Source organism: Nannospalax galili, unplaced genomic scaffold (genome assembly GCF_000622305.1).
Source record: "Nannospalax galili isolate Female #2095 unplaced genomic scaffold, S.galili_v1.0 scaffold85, whole genome shotgun sequence".
NCBI classification, from domain to species: Eukaryota; Metazoa; Chordata; class Mammalia; order Rodentia; family Spalacidae; genus Nannospalax; species Nannospalax galili.
This window is the reverse complement of record NW_008358866.1, coordinates 8967866-8977840: the sequence shown is the minus strand read 5'-3', so window position 1 is coordinate 8977840 and position 9975 is coordinate 8967866. Positions and strand designations below refer to the sequence as shown.

Sequence of the window (9975 nt, the reverse complement as noted above, 5' to 3'; positions counted from 1 at the left end):
CTATAGACTTTAGACTTACCTGTCTCCTTTTTAACCTCATAGTTTTTGGTCTGTGATAATGGCCTTCAGACCTGTCACATTGTTACCCCATTTTGTAGTAGTATTTTGTATTATATGTCTTCTCTAAAATATGGCTAATATGAATGAGGCTTAGGGAGTCCCGGCGCGGAGCGCTGCGCTATAGACTTACCTGTCTCCTTTTTAACCTCATAGTTTTTGGTCTGTGATAATGGCCTTCAGACCTGTCACATTGTTACCCCATTTTGTAGTAGTATTTTGTATTATATGTCTTCTCTAAAATGAAATCCATGGCTAATAAACTAGCTATAAAATGTTTATATTAATGTCCCCTAACAAATATAAAGAATTAAAGTAAATAATAATGTGTAATCTCATGAAATTGTATTTCAATATCTAAGTGCTTGAGTGTGATAACATCAGAAGATATAAAATCTTATAATCCAGGCTAGAGCTAGTACCTTACAAAGGGCATTCAGAAACCGTTCAGTGGCGTTGCCATCAAAGGCACTCTCCAGAATGGTGGACAAAGTTTAGTAAAGCTTTGAATTAAATAAAATATATCTCTGCTCTATTTATGATGTTCCTGGAGCATGCATTCTGTCTTAAAATCCTAAACAAAAAGCTTTGTATTTAAATTTACTTCCTGTAATATAAATGTAAAGTATAAATTTATTTTGCATATCATAAATAGTCATTGCATAAGTTATCAGCAGGCTACTCAAAACCCATATAAGGTTCTAGAACAGATGGTGCAGCAGTTAAAAGCACTTGCTGCTGGTGCTGGGTGTGGTGGCGCATGCCTGTAGTCCCAGCACTTGGGAGGCAGAGGCAGGTGGGTCTCTGTGAGTTCAAGGCCAGCCTGGTCTACATAGTGAGTTTCAGGCCAGCTGGGGCTACAGGGAGACCCTGTCTCAAAAAGACACCCCCCCCAAAAAAAAAGCACTTGCTGCTCTTGAGGAAGACCTCAATTTGTTCTCCAGTACCCACATGTTGGTTCACAACAGTTTGTTAACGCCATTTGCAAGGAATCTCACACCCTTTTCTGGCCTTGGCAAGCACTGCACTCATGTACTGCGCTTATATACGTGCATGCAAAACTCATAAAAATATTTTTTAAGTATGCCTTATTTTCAAATAAACAATAAAAACCCATATAAAATAGAACTGTCGTGAACATTGCATGACTCTGCTTTGTCTCTGCCTGTTTGAGTGTGGATGTAGCTGTGTCACTCTCAGTCATTGTAATGACAGGAATAAGAACAACTAAACAATTTCGTAGGTGCTCTCTGAAGAGAGCTGTTACCTCATTGCAAGCAAATAGATTATAATGCTTATAGTCTGTTTCTTTAATCCTTACTCTTATATTTTAGTCACTTTTTTATATATTCAAGCCACATATTTAATACGTAATTACCTAGCTGGGCATACCATACAATTAACTAAATATTTTGGCAGGTTTTCTTTTAATTTTTCTTTTTTTTAATTTATTTTATGTGTATGCGTGTGTTGCCTGCATGTACGTAAGTGCAGCCGTATCGTGCAGTGCCTGCAGAGGTCAGAAGAGGACATCAGATTTCCTGGAACTGGAGTTTTGGATGCTTGTTTAGCAGCCATGTGGGTGCTGGGAACCAAACCCAGGTCCTCTGCAAAGACAGCCAGTGCTTTTAACCACTGAGCTATCTCTCTAGCCTCTATTTTTTGGCAGTTTTTATATTCTAGTACTTATATTTAATGTTTATCCAGTATATAATAAGTAAAGCCTAACATAAAAATCTTACATTTGGATTAACATTTAATATACAGGAGCTTTAGCTACTTTCAATTTAATTTAAATTCAGTTTACCACACATCTAAAGGTCAAAATAAAATGTAAATGATATAATTATTATTAGTCACGAGGATTTTAAGCAATTGCTTTTTATTGAATACAATATGTAGCTCGCATTTTTTTTTTTTTTTTTTTTACAGTATAGAATAAAAGAAATATCTACTGTACTCCAGGCACTGCCAATTGCTTTTTATAGGAGACAAAACTGGAGCTGGAATTCAGATCCTGGTCTGTTATTTTAGAGCTCATGATCCTTCCACAGTTCATGCTGCTTGTTTTAGGGCTGAAAGACAGTGCAAGAGCAGCTCTTAGAGATACTCAGAAGTTTTACAAGCATTTTAAATTGAAACATTGATACTTAACAGGAGTCAGTAATGTGTAATTTTATTATCAGCATTTTTACATCTAACGTTTGAATATGCAAGATATATTAGAACCTAAAATAAAAATGCATTGAGTATAAATTACATTTGTCTTCTCTACAAAAATTTCAACTTTATAGGTACGAGCAAAAAAGAAGAAAAGCGGTGAAGAACGAGAGAAAACAATAGCAAGTATTTCTTACATTTTTACATGAAAACAGCAAACCCATTTTGGTTTAATATAAAATGAATCCTGCTAAAACACAGTTTTATTTCCTGGAACCAGATAAGTTATTTGGAAAGATGTGGTGCCCAGCACTGCTGCTTAATGGATAGGGGAAAAAAAAATCCAAGTTGGCTTAGGAAAAAAGAATACCCTGGCAGGAAACATCTCCTGTTCCCATTCCAGTGTCTTACTGTTAGAAATAGAAGCTCAGGGGCTGGAGAGATGGCTCAGTGGTTAAGAGCACTGACTGCTCTTGCAGAGGACCTGGGCTCGATTCCCAGCACCTACATGGTGGCTATGAACCGTCCTTAACTCCAGTTCCAGGGGAATCCGAAGCCCTCTTCTGACCTCCGCGGCATTGCAAGACACGGGTGCACTCACATACATGCAGGCAATACACTCCTACACAGAAAATAAAAATAATAAAATATTTAAAAAAAAGAAAAGAAGCCAGGCGTGGTGGTACACACCTTTAATCCCAGCACTCGGGATTAAAGCACTTGAACTCTGTGAGTTCAAGGCCAGCCTGGTCTACATAGTGAGTTCCAGGACAGCTGGGGCTACAGGGAGACCCTATCTCAAAAAGACCCCCCCCCAAAAAAAGAAAAAAAGAAACATGCCTTTAGCCCCAGCACTCGGGAGACAGGTGGATCTCTGCATTCCAGGCCAACTGGGGCTACAGGGAGACCCTGTCTCAAAAAGACCAAAAAAAAAAAAAAAAGAAGAAATAGAAGCTTAAAATTTTATTTGGCTTTTAAAAAATGTATTGTTTTTTATCTGTGTGTGTGTACCTGCATGACTTTGTATACACCATATGCATTCAGGAAGAGCCTGTGGCACCCAGAAGAGGGTATCAGATCCCTTAGAACTGGAGTTTCAGATTAAGCCATCATATGGGTGCTGAGAACCAAACCCAGGTCCTGTGGAAAAACAGCAAGTACTCTTAACTGTTGAGCCATCCTCCAGCCCAATAAAAAATATTCTTAAAAAGCCAAGTAAGGGGCAGAGGTTAGAAGAGGACATCAGATCCCCTGGAACTGGAGTTAAAGATAGCTGCTGTGTGGGTGTTAGAAACTGAACCTGTGTCCTCTGAAAGAGCAGCTAATGCTCTGAACCACTGAGCCATCTCTCCAGCCTATATTTGGCTTTCTTAAACTATAATAAAGTTTGGTGATTTCTTTGGTCTCCTAGGATAAATTACTTCCAGGTCAGCTAAACCTAGAATGAGAAAGGCCTCTCAAAACAGTAGCTCCAATGGGAAATAAACTGGAAGTGGCAACATGAATGGCTCACTGATACTGTGTTGTATTTTGCTTTGTTTTGAGACAGGGTCTCCCTGTAGCCCCAGCAGGCCTGGAACTCACTGTGTAGACAGGGTTAGCCTTGATTTCACAGTGAACCACCTGCTTCTGCTTCCCAAATGCTGGGATTAAAGCCAACACTGTTTTTTAAAACCACCTCTGCCCTTATGCAAATTGAGAAATAGGAAAAGAGAAAGAAGGAAGAGAATTCAGGAAAATGGAAATGGTAGCCAAATAAGAAGCAGACTAATAGTAGATATAGACTATCAGTGAGGTTAGTTCAAGGGCCCTCAGCGTCAGCATTTTCATAAAGAGAAATAAAAGAAAAATGAAAATATTCTCATTTGTAGGTCTGGTACCTCTTCCTAGAACTTCCCTAGTTCTTAAAGTGAGGGGCCTTCTCTGATACAAAGGTTCACCTGAAAATATAGGATTCAGAGGTAATATTGTTTTCTAAGTGGAAAAATAATTTGGGTGGAAATGTTTTGGGCTGTGGTTTAGATTTATTGATTAGAAAAACAAAGTTAACTCATAGGCTAAATACATGTAGTGTGTATTTCTTTCACTGGGGAATGGCTAGGGGCACTGACAACACAGTGGACAGTAACAGGGATGACAGAGTATATGGGTTCCAGTTTTGGGGGTGGGGTATGGGAGGTTGCCATTTGGGATGTGGGTATAAAGATAATAAGATTGTTTGGGATGTTCTGTATGAAATACACAAAAAAAAATCAAAAAATATTTGAAGCTCAAAAATAAATAAAGCATCTACTTTATTAGATAAAGTACACTTTAAATATATATCAGTATTTTTATTGAGTTGGTGTTAGTAATTAAAGTAGTGTTAAAGAATCTGAGCTGTCCTCAGTATGTGTTCCAGTTTACTTAAAAATAGAAGCCTAAATATTTAATTCCTCCGAAAATTGCCATTTCACCAAAACAATTGTTTTTTGTTGTGATGATACTCCTGTGGTAGCTGTAGTTTCATTCCTTTTAGAAATTATATAACAGATGGGCCAGGCATGGTGGCGCACACCTTTAATCCCAGCACTTGGGAGGCAGAGGCAAGCTATCTCTGTGAGTTCGAGGCCAGCCTGGTCTCCATAGTGAATCCAGGCCAGCAGACCCTGTCTCAAAAAGACCAAAAAAAAAAAAAAAAAGATCATTCAAAATCTTCTTTGGGGCTGGATAGATGGCTCAGTGGTTTGTTCTTGCAGAAGACCTGGCTTCAAATCACAGCACCCACATAGCAGCTAACAACTGTCTGTAACTCCAGTTCCACCGGATCCAATACCCTCTTCTGCCTTCCGCAGGCATTGCATGACACAGGTGTACTTAACTATACACAGGCAATGCACATACACACATAAAATAATAAATAAAAAATATTTAAAAAAGAAATTATATAACAGAAATGTACCACTTAATAGCATGAGTTATTTTCTTAAAAATTTCTGTTAGAAGCTATGCTAGTATACTATTGACTTAGAGTCTGTCTTTGAGATGGACAAGAACTCCTAGTCCTCATAGTGCTGGTTGTTGAGACTTTCCAAGTAATGTTTTTCTAGTCCACTTGCTTCTGTGGGCTGTTTGTAGTAGCTTTGCACATTTTCCAATGTGCATGGTAGTAATGCCACCATGGAATTACCCTTACAGGACAAAACAAAGAAGAAGAAGAAGCATAAGAAACACAGTAAGAAGAAGAAAAAGAAGGCCGCCAGTTCAAGTCCCGGCTCACCATAACATCAACACCAGGGTTCCTGAGAGAGTGCAATGTCTAAGGAAATCTCAACTGTGAAAATGCTGACATACTTACTAACGTGCATGAATTTCCTTGTTTTTAGAATTACTCCTGGACTATTCGGTAGCCGCTCAGATTCCGCCATGTGAAAGGCCCATGATTGTTGTTGCCTGTTGCTTGAACACCTTTTTCTCCAGTGCTTGGTAACTCTGGGAGATAGTACACTGCAGTCATACTAGTGGTTAAGAAGTTTGGAATAAAGCTAATATTTTTACTAGAAGTACCTAATATAAGTCAACAGAAACTCAACCTGGACGCATCTTTAAGATGTAATCAGAATCAATGAGATGGCTCTAGTAAAATTTTTGAAGTAGGGGTTACACTAATACTTCAAAATCCTTACTCTGTAGATAAATGTATTTTAATTTTCCCCCTTGTAAACTTTTATTTCCCTGGGGAAGGAGCTTTTCAGGGGGTCTGCTATGTAGCTAGCAGAACAGCGTGCCTTTGATCCCCACACATCCCACTTTGTGGACACTGTAGCCATGCTTCCTGGGAGGCCCGAGCTGGGCACCATCAGTCTGGCTCTTGACTGAGGTTAATGACGTCCATGGACTTCGTTGTATGCTGCCTTGAGTGAACCAGAGAGACACAGCCCTTTGCAGCATGAGAAAGCCCCCAGAGCTCTGGAATTTACCTCCACTTCAATAATAACTGAATGTTCTTTAGGCTGTGTTATATCATTTGAATTTTAACTATACTTTTGAAAGGACTTGTTTCAAATAGACACTGGTACTTTTTGAACTTGATAGCTAAAGATTCTAAAATGCATGTTTTATACTGTTAAAAGTTTTAACCAGTCAGGAAATTTTTATGTAACCAGTGATAGTTACTTTATTTTTTGTATGGGTTTTGTTCTGACTGCAACGTTTAGCTTTTGTTAACTCCTTATTCTTGCTGTCTTAAGTTCATTACTATGTTAAATGGCACACTTGCCAAGATATTTAGCATGTAAAAAGCAGGACTTTTTGTTTTCATTTTTAACAGCTTCATATTGAAGCTGACACTTACCACAAACAAGTTGAGTGGCAAGCCTGGTATACTGTATCTTGTTACATAAAGCTATTACCAGAATCTTAGTAAACATAATGTTTTAAAAGTCTCTTGTCTTTGTATATTAATAACAGATGGTGACATGTTAATGTTGATTGAAAACTACATTACTACTCTTCCCATGTCATGTTTCACTAAGATTTTGTGCCTCATATCTCTACTGAATTATTAGGAATGTTCAAAGGAATTGATAAGTCATTTTCATTCTACACTTTTATATAATCAGGTAATATGAAATATAATTTGATGTACAATTTTGCCTGTTTTCAGAGGGTGTGCTCATTATAGTGGAATATGCACAGAGCATTTTGGCATGAAAAGAGGCTGAATAAATAGCTATTTTACTTAAAAATAGCTGGGTTCTTATCTGCCTTTGGATTGCAAGTAGTTGAAAATCCTAGTGGTAAATATGTCCTCAAGTTTTTAGTGATAACACATTTCTTGGGAAGTTCCTTAAAACTTTTGCTTAAAGTTGCATAGTATTTCCTAATAAACAATATCAGAAAGTCTGAGGGATATTTGATAACCAAAAAGAAAAAATTTTAAGGTGGTTCATGAAGAAGAAACACTTCTGGGTCACTTGCTGCTGTGAGTTGGAGAAGACTGGAATGTGCCAGGTATGTTCTAGAAGCCACCATCCATTAGAGTGGAGAAGAGGGAAAGGAATTCGGCAGAAAGTTGCTTTTTTTTTTTCAAACTCTGTTGACTAGGAAACACCTTTCACATTGTTTGGTGGTAACCTTTGCAGTCTTCTAATAGGTATAAAAAAATAATTTGATGGGGTAATATAATTTATGTTAATTCCATAGTTATTACAATCTATAACAACATACTGTCCCTTCTCCACCAAAACTACCCTTTTCGGTCTTGAGTAATTTTACACCTGTCTCTTGCATTAATGGTATTGTATTAACTGTCAGAAAGTGAGGAGTATCTGGATAGGAAAATTGGCTTTTTAACAGTACCACCTTTTTTGGATTCCTTTGGTTACCCTTAGGTATTTTAAGTACTATAAGAATATTGTAGCCGGGCATGGTGGCGCACGCCTTTAGTCCCAGCACTCAGGAGGCAGAGGCAGGCAGATCTCTGTGAGTTCAAGGACAGCCTGGTCTACATAGCGAGTTCCAGGACAGCTGGGGCTACAGGGAGACCCTGTCTCAAAAAAGACCAAAAAAAAAAAAAAAATTGTATGCTTATTATATCTAAAATACAGATTGATACTTCTTCAGTCTAGGTGTCCATACTATCCTATTATTTCACATAAACAATATGCCATTCTCAGGGAAAACCAGTGTGAACTGCTGTTCTTCAGACGTAGCTGACAGCTTCCCCCAAGAAAGTTGCATATTTCAACTTAAAAAGTAGTTGCAGCCGGGCGTGGTGGCGCACACCTTTAATCCCAGCACTTGGGAGGCAGAGGCAGGTGGATCTCTTGTCAGTTCAAGGCCAGTCTGGTCTACATAGTTCCAGGACAGCTGGGGCTGCAGGGAGACCCTGTCTCAAAAAGACCAAAAAAAAAAAGTAGTTGCATTCCTCAGGTATTTTTGTAAACGAGGTTTAAAGAAATCTTCGTTGTTTCTGGTTTTTTGTTTTCAGTTGTATCTGCACTGTTATAAAAGGTGTTTTTTATTTTATTGAAAACTTAGACAAAAAACTAAAAAGGAATATTACATTGTCTACGGTACCTCAGTGAAGGCTAGCAGAGACCAGAAGATACTGGTTCTTCAGGATTTCACCAAAAAAAAAAAAAAAAGTCATAAATTGGGACATTGATATTTTGGCCAGCTTTGACTTTGACACACCATATTTTCCTACCAGTTAGATCTAAATTGGAAGCATGAAAACGGGTATTTACATTCCAGAAACTCCCACGTTTAAAGCTGTTTGGATCTCTTGAGAGGCTGCTTGGTAGACCAGGTTACAGCCTTTGAAGGAACTATTTATAGCTTGGGAAATTATTTCAATCCAAAAAATATGGTCTTTGGTAATCTTAGTTACATGTTCAAATAGGGAGGAAAATGTTTTTATTTTGTGCTGAAGGACTATAAATGAAAATAATAGGAAATACTGTTTACTTGATGTTTAGCCTCAAAGATAAGATAAAGGTTGGAATTGCTCTAGATCTTCAGATCATACATAACCTTAATGACATGATTGTGTATATACTGAGTGGTAACATCCGCTTATGTATCTTCCCAACTACTTAAGAACCTTCTGTCAGTTGTTGGGAAGTTGCCATGGCCACATTCTGTGTTGGGATTGGAGTTGGGATACTTAAGCTGGGAATGGACTGTGGAAGTCAACTGGGTGCTGAAGCCACACTCAGCATGGAACAAAGGGCTCTCAAGAAACTGGTAAAATCCATCAGTGAAACTGTTGAGAGTTGTAAGTTCTGATCAGATTCTAACACTGACATCTTGATTCAATGAAACATTCAATGAAGCATTGGTTGATATAATAGTTGGGGACTTACTAGGTGGACATTAGTGAGTGCTTGTAACTATACACTAGTCCATTTCTAATATTTTTGGGCATTTAAAAAATAGGTAAGCGTGCTTTTGAGGCCTATACTAATTTGGTCAGAGGGACATACAGTTTTTGCTCCTTGCCCTCTTGAGTCAACTAAGCTCCAGGGGACTATGAGCATCTCTCAAAATGTCCTGTAACTGTGGTGCGTCACCTGTCTTCTCAAGGAGGCCATGGAGACCCCACCAAATGGACTTAAACCAGTATCCAGTCTACAAAGAGGATGGTCAACACAGAGGAAACATTTCCTCCATGCTTCCACGTGAAGCTAGCCACAGTCAAGCAGGACCTTTGACTTATCTTCACATAGATGGAACTGGTAAAAGAAAGCCAGGGGTTCCTCCCAGGCCCATGTGACCCCTGAGGAGCAGATCCTCAAACGGCCTTAAGAGTGAAAATAAATGGGTTTACCTAGGCCAACTGTGTGGTCTTAAATGCCCAAAAGGAAAGTATAACCAAAGATTCAAGGGATCAATATAATTCTTTTAAGAGTCCATGTGTATAGCTAAAGGCTACATAACAAGAAACAATCAATGCCAGACAGGAGATAACATTCCTTTGAGTTGTTGGCCAGGTGGCCCAAGAGACTCCCAGATAGTAACCCAGCATAGAACTGGGAAAATGAACAGCAGACCCCAATCTTATCTAAAGGAATATTGGCAACTGCTGCTAGATGAGGAAGAGCTGATCTTCCTAAAACAAGGAACTCTAGATAGGCTGACTAGATTCAGCGGATGGACAAGCACTGGAGAATGGCTGGGGGTGCAGACAACACAGTGGACAGTAACAGGTTACAGAGTATATGGGCTACAGCTGGGGGGGGGACTATAGGAGGGTGCTATGTGGGATGTGACTAT

The 9975-nt window shown here is 38.7% G+C and overlaps 1 protein-coding gene across 3 annotated transcripts in view; it reads left to right on the top strand.

The window, feature by feature from the left end:
* Positions 1–6641, top strand: part of Fam133b (family with sequence similarity 133 member B) — a 37181-nt gene extending 30540 nt beyond the window's left edge. For 2 of the 3 annotated variants that reach the window (XM_017795468.2, XM_017795467.2), the window contains 2 exons: positions 2352–2399; positions 5395–6641. In XM_017795468.2, coding sequence (XP_017650957.1) covers positions 2352–2399; positions 5395–5481 — 135 coding nt within the window. In that variant the 3' untranslated portion in view covers positions 5482–6641. Of the gene's footprint in view, positions 1–2351; positions 2400–4088; positions 4179–5394 lie in introns of all 3 variants that reach the window. The other variant, XR_001872160.2, reaches the window with a different exon arrangement.
* The last annotated feature ends 3334 nt before the right edge of the window (positions 6642–9975 follow it).